The sequence below is a fragment of the Caenorhabditis briggsae genome, assembly GCF_000004555.2.
Source record: "Caenorhabditis briggsae complete genome, chrX, whole genome shotgun sequence".
Lineage (NCBI taxonomy): Eukaryota > Metazoa > Nematoda > Chromadorea > Rhabditida > Rhabditidae > Caenorhabditis > Caenorhabditis briggsae.
In genome coordinates, this window is record NC_013491.2 from 927,943 (window position 1) to 940,232 (window position 12,290).

The window sequence follows — 12,290 nt, forward strand, 5'->3', positions numbered from 1 at the left end:
TGAAACTTTACTTTCACTCCGAACGAATTTTCTTTATCTGTGCTTTCGAGGTTTAATTCTCAATGTTTCTGCTCGACCGCGCAATTTATCTTCTTCCTTGTCCCAAATTATTTTCCATCGGGTCCCCTTTTACTCCCAAAACGATAGACCCCGCCATAGCTGATCATTAGTCACCCCCACCCCTTGAAGGACATGGGCATACAATAGGCATTCGCTAGAAACCTGCTAACAAGATTTAGTTGAGCCAATTTGATCCGACACGAAACGTGTCCGTTGTGCAGAATTGTTAAGAGTGGCATGGAAGGAAAGTTAAAGAAGTAAATGGAAGGAAATGAATGAGATTCGGGTACACACATTGGGCAAGTTTATTATTAGCACCAATCGTGATCGTCATGTAACTAACGATGACGGAGCGATAATGGGATAATGATGGGTTGTAGATGAAAAGAGGATGGAGATGTTGCGAAACTCTCTATGCCTAAAAATATGAGATTCTTAGATAAAGTCCGATAAATCAACATGGGGTTTTTTACAGGAAACGTGATCGGCACGCTGCCTTTCGAAGCGGCGGAGACATCAAAAGAAACAAGCGATGTTGAGCTACGTGTTGTGAAGGGAAATGATTTGGTGGATGTGAAGCCTGGCAGTCACGATTTGATTCTGAAGAAGGGATTGGATAGAGATGAGGTAATTTGGGAATGAAGAAAAAGTTGGAAGAAAAACGTTGGAGGTGTCGCGTTCCAATCTGCTAAGCTACAGTGTTACTTATATGATTTATGGTTTTTTTAGAAACACGTACCTCTTTTTGATTAATTGTAGTTTTTGAAAATGTCTTCAGAATACTTTCTTCCCTTGAAGCAAAGACATGGTTCTGATTTGGAGCCGGTGTTAAGCTCCCTAAAAACTCTTTTTTAATTCTTACAGCTTCAACATTTTTGAATTCACTCAGGATCTGCTATTAATCAAAAACGTGTCTCAAATATTCCACACAATATCACAAAATTTGCCGCTAGACTCTCCTATTTTTGATCCTTGAATGAAGAGATAAACACAACCTGTTGCGCTGCATTCAAAGTTCAAATGAAGCGAATTTATGTTTGCTCTTGTCTTATCACAGTATGTTCTCTCCATTTGCTTTCATTATCTCTCTCCCCAATTCTATTCTGTTCGTGATCATGAAATCTGAGGCGGAGCTCTCTCTGAGAAACTTAAATATAGTTGAGCATTGCGATGCGTCGGAGTCTTGCCTTCGTTGTTGACAGACCATTCTAAGTGGTTAGCGTGTAAAACAAAAGAGCACTCGGTATTCATCGCTCGATGTCTATTTCCTCTCCTATTTGGGAGTGGCTGAGAAAGTCTAGGCTTTTCTTTCTAAGACGTACCATTTTGAGGGACACAAGACACTTGGCCTACAAGTTTTATGGCGCGTTAGTCAATGATGAACCGAAAAAGGAACGGATCAGGGGAAAAGAAGAAAATGACACCTGTATCCCGCAAAATGAAGGCAATTTTTTGATCGTATAATTTCAGGGAGTCGGCAAGTTTGAAGCTGTCGTCGAATGCCGTTCCTCTAATCTGGATGCCGATTTCAGTCAGGTATGGGAGGCAATAATAGAAGAAAATGATCGGAAATGACAGATACAACTACCAATGAAAAAGAAACACGCTTCTCTGTTCCTAATCTGATAACAATTGATGAATAATTGCAGTTGAACATCTCGGTTTTTGTGACCGTCAAAGACATTAACGACAACGCGCCAGTGTTTAGATTCAGCCGAGTACTTTGTAGAAATAAAGGAAGAACTGCCAACTGGTAAAATGATGTCAAAACAACTTTGGGACTCCGAGTTCATTTTTTTAGGTACAATTGTATTCACGGATTTCGAAGCCACAGACAATGATCAACCGGGACCAAACAGTTTCGTACAATACTCAATTGTCCCGGGACCACACTCTCACTTCTTGGAAATCCCCGACCCTTTCAAACCAGTGATCACTATTAAGGATCGCATTAATTACGAGGAGATCAAAAAGTTTTCTGTAGAAATCGAGGCGAGAGATCAAGGAGAACCCAGTTTGGCATCAAAAGTGCCGTTACATGTGACAGTTGTTGATGTGAACGACTTGCTGCCGAAATTAAACATTCGCACTATACCGCTAAAACGCAGAAGGTAGGTTCAACTATAGTTTGGGTTTAGAATCAGATTGAAACCTAAAAAAACGTTTCGAAATGTTTCAGAATGGTGTATTGGTTTTCGAACCGGAGGCTATCTCGGCACAAGATGGCGATCGTCTCAACGCTTCGCTGATCTTTTCTCTGTCCGGAGGTATGTAAGAAAAGAAAAATGCCCATATCGTTTCATACTTCATGTTGCGTGGCTTAATGCAAAATGGGGAGAAGATATAGAAATGAGACGAAAAAAATTATTTAAAAAAAAAACATCAAAAGCATTGGGATGCCATTAAAAATAGATATATTAAAGTCTATCATTTGTTTCAGGAATATACAAAACATTTTAAAAGATGAATACAAAAAAGTGAAAAATCTCAGCTCTCGTCAATTTGGTGATTTTCTGAAAATTGCCGGTTGAAACTGAAAACTCTAAACCACTTCTAAAAAAACGGGAGTTATCAGTTTTTGTGAGACCTCCAAAAAAATTTGAGAAGCTTCTAGGTTTTCAGAAATGGACGAAAATAGAGACTTTTCGTTTTTGAATCGGTTTTCTGAGATTTTTGATTTTTTTTTTCAATAATTGCAGAGTAACAAAAATGGAATTCGACAAAAATTGTTTAACATGTGGAAACATGCGTATTTTCTCTTTTAAAAAACGTATTTTTCAGAACTTTCGGAACATTTCGCGATTGATAACGACGGAAGCATCCGCTCAATTACCTCAAACCCCCCACAACGGGCCACTTTCTTTGTTACGGTAAGCCATTTCCATTTTTTGTTCGCGTTTTCTCTTCATTTCTTCTATTTCTGCCGTGTTTTTTATCTGGTTCATTGAACAACTTCAAGATGTGCGTTCGATTTGATTTCTATTCAATTCCGCACATTCAATTTAAGGCAATAGTGTATGCACCTTTTAAATGTTTTTTCGTTTACAAGTTAGAAAAAAATACAAACGAGTAGAATTGTCCTTGGCGCCACAGTTGCACGGTTCTGAAGATTCTAATTGGTACCGAATTGTTTGAAACACACATACACGGCGATGAAAGGTTGAGGAAAATGATGGATTTTGATTAGAAGATCAACAGTAGGTAAAGATCAGAGAGAACAGGGACGAGAAATATGCGCAAAATTCTAATTCGCTCATTTTTTTTCAGGCAGCTGAAAAAGACGATCCGGAGCGAAGCAGCACCGCAATCTTATCCATCAGACTACAGCCATCTCTAGCCTTCCAGCACAACACATACTCAACAACGGTTGCTATTTTGAATAACTGTCGTTTTGAATAAAAAGTTATTTTTAAGATTTCTCCGTCTACCCCAATCGGATCTACAGTAATCACAGTCACAGCAAACTCGGAAAATGTGAGTTTAAAATTTCCTATTTAGTTTTGAGATTTATTTTTCAGAACGCGTCTCTCACTTATTCTCTTCTTGCTGACACTAATACAGTATCCATCGATGAAGTCTCTGGAAATGTGGTGCTCCGAAAAAAGCTCGAAAAGCCGGAAACACTGAATGTGACTGCTAGTGATGGAGAGAACGTTGTCTCCACAACTCTGCACTTAATGACAGCCAACTCTGAAGAAACATGCCGAACACCTGTCAAATTTGAGAAATTCGAGTACCGTATGACCATTGGAAAATTAAATGTGCTCGGAGTAGTCAATGCCACATCACGAACTGGAAACAAGCTGACCTATATTTTGATGAACATGAATAAGTAGGATTTTATGAAATCGGGATTTTTTAATCTGTATTTTTTCAGTGACTTCGAAGTGGACACCAATGGAGTGGTGAAACTCTTACCGAAAGCACATTTACAATGTAAAACTTGTGAATTGATAGTTGTGGCAAAGGATGGAACCCAAATGGCTATCACTAAGGTCAATATCGACAATCCGTCATTTGTATTACACTCAACTACAACTTTTGCATTGTTGATAATGATCATCCTTTGTCTAATTTTCGCGATGTTGGCTATTTTGGTGTGCCGAAAATTTTGTGAAAAGTGGAAGCAAGGAAATCGGCGTTCCAGCATTTGTTGGCTCAATGGAACCACAGATACAGGAATTTCAATCACCACAACGACACCGATCAATTCTAGGTGAGCATAATTTTGATTTCCAGAGGATTCAAAGTTTTTGAATTCAGGTATGTGGTGAATAGTGAAAGAGACCGCTGCTACGAATCCAAGTCGCCCGGACCAAAACGTTCCCAAGGCGCTCATCTGGTTCCAGTCACTGTGGTGTCCGATGGGTCTGGAGCTTCACCTACTGTTTATTTTTAAAATTAAATTTATTATATTATTGTCTATTCCTTTTCCATTTTTCCCTCACGCCCTTCACCTTACTGGTCCTAATTTGTTCGCTTCAACTAATTTTGCAAACTGTCATTGTAAATATTTTTGCTCTTTCAACAACTCTTTCACTTTCCTGTCGGTGATTTCCTGTTTTTTTTTCTTCAATTTCTTCAACAAGTGCTCATTCCAAATTATCCGTTTTTTATTGTCACAGATTCAGACGCTATACTTCTCTCTTCACTTTGCAGTTTCATTTTTTCAAACTACAGGGTAGATCTCAAATTCTGATAAATGTTTCATTTTGAGAATAACTATATATTTCTATGAATGTTGTGATGAATTTTTAGTCAAATTTGTTTTCAGAAGAACAATAACCTAATTTGTTTCTGACTTCGAAAAACGAAACCGAAAATCCAAATATTCTTTGAAAAAAAGGTATTCTTGCCCTTGTTGAAAGCAGAAAGCCTTAATTCTGTTTTTATTTTTCTTTCATCTTTTTTTTGGTAAAGACTTTTTTCTCTGGTTCCCTCATTCCTCATTTTGAGCGAGACTCACCATTGTTTTATTTAGTTTTGTTTGCAAACACACACATACGCTGACAGCTGATGTACTTTCCACGAATGGCAGCTGTTTTTTGTGGAGTTTTTCACCAAAATTCTTTTCCTTCTTTGAAAAAAACGTTTTTTGTCTTATTCTTCTAAACACCGATAATTCATTGAAAAAGGAATTATTCACATACAAAAACAAAATTGAAAACTTTGGCAAATTTGAACAAGAATTGTAACTGAAAGGAGCAAAACGAAAGTGGAAAGATCTTCTTAACCGACTATATAAATTTGAGAGGAGCAGAAAATGGCATTTCTGATATGAACTGACTTCGAAGTGTATTACTATTTTTTACATTAGAGCGGGACTCCGAACGAAATTCTTATTAGATTAAAATGTGTAGACAATTATGAAAATCAAAGAAATTTGCAAAACATTAAAAAATCGCTTTCAAATGCTAAAATCTTTGTTTTCATCTATTTCTGGACTAGTTGGTTCAAGCTTTTTTTTTTGAATTCTCTTCAAAACTAAAACTCGCTTTTTTCACTTTTCTATTGGTGGCCTAAAATTTTCAGTTTTGGCGGAAACTTGTTCAAAAATTGATAATGTTTTAGAAATTTTCAGAGTAATAGGAAAACTGGGGGGTTTTTTTTTGCAAACTCACTTCTGGAAGTTTTGAAACAAATATATACCATGAATCTACACATTTTTCTGAAAATAATTCAGAGTTCTCTTTTAATATCCAGGAATGAACTTTGGAAATTTGTGCAAAATTATGCGCTGGAAAGGAAAGTAACCAGGAAAGAACAAATTAAATATGTAAATAATAATTAGATATGATAACTAGCTAGAATGACAAGAGAAAAAATGTTTTCGTTTGGATTTTTAGATAAACTGATTATCCGTATGAACCACCGTTTTGTTTGTTGTTTGTTGCGTTTTTGAACATATTATATGGCATTGGTGCTGTTGGCACAGGGTCGAACGATGATCCGCTCGATGATCTGGGTGAAAATATTTGTTGTTTGAAGTTACTGTAGTTCGATTGATGAAATTGCCATATAATTATTGTTTCAGGCCTTTATAAGTTTTGTTGCTACTAGATAAATTTTTATTTTCCTGAGAAAACTTCTAATCATTAAGGATGTTTTTTTTCGTTCAGCTCGAGTTTCTGGATGAACTGGCATAGATTTAAATGGGTACATCTTTCTGGAATAGCGATTTTGATGAATTTAATATTGTAGTAAATCAGCTCCGAAACCAGATTCATTCAACAAAAAAGCAATTCATCATTATAATCATCTACCGAAAACCTCCATCGCTCATTTTGCGATTTCAGTAACCCATTTTTTGAAGCTAATCTATTCTAAAAAGCCTTTCTACATTTTCTTTTTCTCACAGATATCAGTTTTTGCTACTAATTTTCGTTTTGAATTTTTCAGAAATTTTAAAACTATGGTTTTATTTCTAGTTCATAACATGACTCACCTTCTATGCAAAGATTGTTGCATCATGGATCCAGATGATGTTCTAGCATGTTCGGATAATCTGAAATGTATCATGTTTCACTCATTTTTTGCTTTCTCTTTCGTTTCTTTTTCTCGAGAAAATCTCAGAGTACACCTCTCCAATTTCTTCTCCTCCATACTACTCCTTCATGTTTTCAGAACATATCCCTAACTCGTAAGCCACAAGACAAAATAATGACTCCTCGATTTTCTTTTCTGTCGATTTTCTTTTTCCTACGAAAACCTTACCCTCCTGCTGTCACTCCCAAACGTCCTTTCTTCTTTCTTTCCTGTATTTTTTGCCTTATTTCCTCCATTCGACTGAGAGCTTCGTCTCCGCTATCTGGAAAAAATAGATGCACAACCGAGCATAGCAGAAAAAAAAATTGAAGAATGGGCGGAGCAAAAAAAGAAGGCGATGGAGAGAAGAGTGCTGCTCTCTTTACATGTCAAAGAGAAGAAGCGGTCTTCTTCTCCTCTTCTTTTCCATTTTTTTGCGTTTTTCTTGACTATACTCCGAGACTCAATACTCACTTTTATCCACCATCGCTGCATACTTGTCCCTTTCGGTTCTGAGCTCATTGATGAGCAGTTCCTGAAAAAAATTTCCTGCATTCATAAATAAATATGAGATAGAAAAATATTGAAGTGATCCTTATCGAAAACTAAAAATAAAATTGCTGCATCATACGTGAGAAAAAAGGTTTGTTTGAGAGTTCCGCTTTCCAAAAATTTTCTATTTTAGAAATCTCACTTTTTCATAGTTCTCGTCTCGTAATCTATCAATTTGAGCCTCAAATGTGTCTGTTATCGTAGCCAATGTTGATTTACGCCGCTCCGTTTCGTCACCGAGCGTTCTGAAATAGAGAAGCCTTTTTTAATTTTCTCCAAATATTTTTCGACTATTTTCAGCATAGGAAAAAAAATCCAAAAACATACTTTCTCAAGTCGTTGACCATCCTCTCCAACTGCTGAATTTTCTCATCTTTCGATTGAATGCTCTTGCGCATTCGGATGAGGTCCTCCGTGCTTCCGGGAGTCGTCGTTCTCTGGAAAATGTGAATTTGAGGACCGAATCATCGTAATTTTTCATCAGCCAATTGCCTTTTTCGCGCCGTTTTTCTTTTTTCTTGATGTGACTCGTCCTGACGAGTGAATACATAGCCAGGGTAAACGAGTATTTTTGGGACATTGGCTGGGACGTATTCCAGAATTGAGGGGTGGGACAGATTGGAAATTCTGGGGGAGGGGACACTTCAAAAAATGAAGGTACAGCGATGCAGCACATGCGAATTAGAATAGTATCGCTACAGCTACTAACATTGTCCAAACGTGATTCGTGGCGTTTGGCTGGTTCAAGTATTCAAATATTGAGGACACAGACATCAGCTCATAAAAGAATATGTCGAAATCATTGTCGGGGATCAAATGTTTCAACATCTCTGGCATCTAATATTCAGTAAGTCAAACAGTTCGAGTACAACGCAGAAGACAGAATTTCCATTTTTAAAGAACAAAACCGGAATCCAAGTTCGGAAATTGTTTTAAGTCTTGCTTGAATTTCGAACTTGAGCAAGCTTTTTATTTTGATACAAATTGTATAGCTAATGGCTGAACGCTCAATCTTTTTTTAGATTGGTAAACTTTTCTCAGATTTTTGTCACTTTTCGAATTCGAAGTTTTGTTCTATTATCGTCCTTCAAAATCTTCGGTATCCTCCAAAGAGACTTGAAATTTTTCTCAATACTTCTTCTTGGTTTGTGACCGAAAAATAACGGTATTTTCAAAAAGACAATGTTCCGAAATGTAGCGAAGTGCGAAAACCTAAACCCTCATGACTGTTCTTCTAATCTATTTTCTCATCTATTCCATCACTTTGCTTCTCTCGGTTCCAATTCGCGCCACAAAAAAAAACACACACTTAATTCCAAGAAAATTTATGTGAGTGACCTGTATCAGTTCCTCGATCGAACCCAAATTACCCGTGATGTATTTTCTTCTTTTTTTCTTCTTAGTCTTAATCATCTGAAACCGGTTCAAAGTGTTCACACCCACCACTCAACCAGCCCCATATAACTTTCATTTATGACTTCTTCCAATTCTCCCCCCCCCTCCTCCACGTCTTCTCCCGGTCTTTCAAGACAAACCTTGAGACTTCCAGTGAGTGATGTGTCTTTGTTTAGTTGCATTCTCAACTGTGTCTTTTCCATTTCCCACTGAGCTCGTTCCGACTCCACCATTTGATCCCGCCGCTGCTGTTCTTCCCATACATCGTTTAGTTGTCTTCTCAACTCATCTGCATGATTCACCACGGCGGACAGCTCATCGCACTTCTGAAAATAGGAGAAAGTAGTCTTTAAAGGGGCGGTGCTTAGGTCCTACTTTTTCTCGTTTGGCAAGACGCTCTTGTGAATTGGCTAGTGCTTTCTCAAGCATTGCAATATGATTCCGTTGCTCCTCCAACGTCTGATTCTGCGCCTCAATTTCCATTTTCTGTCGTTCCTTGCAAGCGAAAAGTTCCTGCCCTGAAAAGAAATAAGACGATGGACGGGAAAAGGGCCAGGAAATCAATCTAAAAACGTCTTTCTCTTTCTTTTCCACTTATTTTTTCTTGTGCTCTTACACTCTACTTTTTAAAAACGATTGTTACTTTGCTGAATTTCATTTAGCATCAGATTCGCCACCATTGTCGGTTCTGCATTCGCTTTCTCCAGGCGTAGTTGCAAATCGTCCCGTTCAGCGGTAAGTCTGAAAGAAGAGTATTGGCGTTTTTCACACATAACCCAGGTTTTCAGCACAATGGCAAATGATTGGGTAGGTTTTTTAAGTGAGTATAGTTCGATTGCTGTGATGCATGTTTCGTTAGAATGAATGATTATCTATGAAGGCCAAAAATAGTATACTTTTTAGGTGAAAGTAGATTTCGCATTTCGAATAAATGTTATAGACTTTTCTGAACTGTAAAATTAGGATTACTGTTGACAAACCGGAAGTATTCTCACTGTGCCAGGTTTGGCAGTATTGTAATAATTTGGTAGAAAGATTAGATTAAGAAAAAAAACAACTAATTTTCGCATTAGATATGTTCGTAAAAATTTTCAATATTGAAAAACCACATTTACAGTCTATAATTTTTAAAAAAGTTTTTAAAAACGAATTCTTTGATTTCAATCTTCTATTCGATCTTTTTTTCGAGATAAACATTTCTATCGCCGCTGTAAAATGAACTACCTTTTGATCGTTTTCTCCTGTTGAATAATCACATTTAATTCTAAGTTCTCTTGCTTTTTCCTCTCATTTGCCAGATACTCGTACTCTTGTTCTAATCGCGCATAAGAGTATTCAATCTGAAAGAAAAACCATTTCGAATGCCTTTCGATGAATATTTCAACAGACCTGCTGCAATTTTGAGAGACTCCTCTTGAATGCGTCCAGCTCTTTTTTCAAGTGCACATTTTCTTCGCGTAAAATTTGAATGAGCTTTTGATTGCTGGATACACTCTGTAAAATGCGTTTCGTCATAGTTTGTTTCGTTTTTTGCTTTTTTGTGCTCACTCTGTTTGTTTGGTTCAAGGTGGGCACATCTAGTCCTTGGTCTCCTGATGCCGACGCTCGACGTTGGTATGCAGATGTTGTCATTTTGGGCTCGCTGGGAGGGATGCTGGAATGTCGAACTTTTTAGGAGCTAAAAAATGAGCAACATCAGATTATTCGTTTGAATTAACTCAGTAGTTATTTACTTTAAGATATGAATCACAGTAATTACGAGAACAATTTTAATTCATAAATTAAAAAAATCTTGCCCAGTAATCAGGATTAGGTTTTTTGATAAATTAATTTGTCATGTACAAAAGTTTTTTTGAGGAATGATTGATTGATTGATGAACTTATCATTAAGTGTAATATTCAAAGTTTTCAAAATTTGACATTTGAATGTCACATGCAAAGCAAAATAAACCCACTCTGACGACCTTGAACCACTTGCAATAAGACATGGCTGAGAATGACTAATTGGGGATGCTGAAAAAACACAATTATGACCACTATCACTCAAATCCCCACTCACGCCCAGCACTTGAATTCAAATCCTTCCTACTGTTCGCCCTCTGCATGTTCATTTCCATCTGATATTTTTCGAGCATTTTTTGCAACCGCTTCTCGTCATCTTCTTTGCCTTTGGCTTGATGATTCATAACTGAAAATTGAAGAATTGTTTTTCAGGATCCCTGGTTCGGCACTGCTCACCACTCGCTTTCAGACTTGGATTCAACTGAGCCTCCTTTAGAAGTGAGTCCAAAATCTTCGTTTCGCCTTGATACATTGGCGTTGGGGGAACAGCATGGACACGCCGTTGATCGGAGCCCGTGCTATCGTTTGAACGCGGATCCATCATATCCAATCGATTCATTCACCCTGAAAAATGAGAGATTAAGAAGAAACTCACCCGATGCAAATGAAAATACTAGATGCAAATGAAATTAAGAAACATATCAAAAAATCTACCAGAAAATAGGCCAGCCTAGGATATCTTCTCTTTCAAGAAGCCGAAAAATAATAGAACGTTTTAAAAAGACTTGACCCACTCGGAACTCTCGTAATTAAATAATTACTGTCCGTTCAGGCGGAAGACTTCTGAAGTAAGAAAGCGAAAAGTCGATTAGGCAAGTTTACACTCTAATTAACACTGGATTAGAAGGATTTATAAGCGGTTTTGTAATCATCAATCATATTCCGCCGCACCGCCATAGAGACGCTTTCAAGAAAAAATCATTGTTGAAAAAAAAAAGGTGGTCAAAAGACAGAAATAGAGTATAACACAAAACAAGGAGAAGAGACGAATTCAAAAACAAAACTTTTGACAAAAACGCTTTCTGTACAAAACGTTTTTCACATCATGAGGTGTTGAGGAATGTGAGGAAAAGAACATGCAACATAATCACAGTTGATACGTTTTTCACTTAGTTGCGGGTGTCAGAACTATGTGTTTGAGTAGCCCCCGGCCGAATGTTGCGTCTCGGGAGTAGTAGACGGGTAAAAGAATCGATTGATCAACGATAGTGAGGCAAACGCACCGAGCGTATGGCCATACGGCCGCTCGGGATTCTCTTTCTTTTCCGTACTATATCGCTCTCTTTTTTCGACCCATCTGTCCAATTGCTACAAACTCCTCATCTTGTTCCCTTTCGGACCACACTGCCATCCGCTCCAACTGACCCGAAACATTTAGCACAAAAACTGGCACCTGCTACTAGCACCGAATGCTTCTTTTCTATCTCTCATTGACTTATATTTTTCGAATGTTTCAAAAATGTTATTTAGATTTTGAACATCATCTCAATATTTTGGTAAAAGTAGATTTCTCACTCGGTTACGGTTCTCAGGATCTTATTGAAAACTTTCCTATATCTCCCCGACGTCTCTCGTTTTGGGAATAGAAAAAACAACATATCATGCCGTCGTTCCATCCTTTTGCATCCGATACAATCTCGATTTGAATCCTAGATGTTTTCGATTTAATCATTAATCAATGTGAAACCAATTATTGTTCTTATCTATCCTAAAGTCATTTCTCATCCCCTTAAAAAATGAGAAAGCCATATTTATATGTATATATTACCATGTCTTCTCTCCAAAATAAATCTATCTTGTTTTCGAGTGACCCGTTGCGTCCGTCCCGACCCAACCAAACAGCAGTTTATCCCGTCCGCGTCCGTCTTCGCTCGTCTATGTCCCGTCCATTCCACACATCGAAAATATATTGGTAG

At 37.5% G+C, this 12,290-nt stretch overlaps 2 protein-coding genes across 2 annotated transcripts; one reads left to right on the top strand and one right to left on the bottom strand.

The window, feature by feature from the left end:
- Positions 1-519: 519 nt before the first annotated feature.
- CBG16382 lies at positions 520-4,459 on the top strand (the record flags this gene model as incomplete). Its single annotated transcript, XM_045238763.1, has 10 exons — positions 520-687; positions 1,531-1,596; positions 1,710-1,785; positions 1,862-2,115; positions 2,240-2,327; positions 2,842-2,930; positions 3,475-3,534; positions 3,579-3,892; positions 3,938-4,276; positions 4,324-4,459. 10 exons carry the CDS (start codon positions 520-522, stop codon positions 4,457-4,459), a joined length of 1,590 nt encoding a protein of 529 aa, XP_045095856.1.
- A 1,456-nt stretch (positions 4,460-5,915) lies between these two features.
- Positions 5,916-10,846, bottom strand: CBG16381 (the record flags this gene model as incomplete). Its single annotated transcript, XM_002643592.2, has 15 exons — positions 5,916-6,021; positions 6,506-6,565; positions 6,775-6,868; positions 7,060-7,120; positions 7,280-7,382; positions 7,465-7,574; positions 8,673-8,858; positions 8,908-9,050; positions 9,176-9,273; positions 9,757-9,872; positions 9,922-10,026; positions 10,081-10,186; positions 10,488-10,545; positions 10,592-10,720; positions 10,771-10,846. The coding sequence occupies 15 exons, from the start codon at positions 10,844-10,846 to the stop codon at positions 5,916-5,918; spliced, it is 1,551 nt and encodes a 516-aa protein (XP_002643638.2).
- Positions 10,847-12,290: the final 1,444 nt, after the last annotated feature.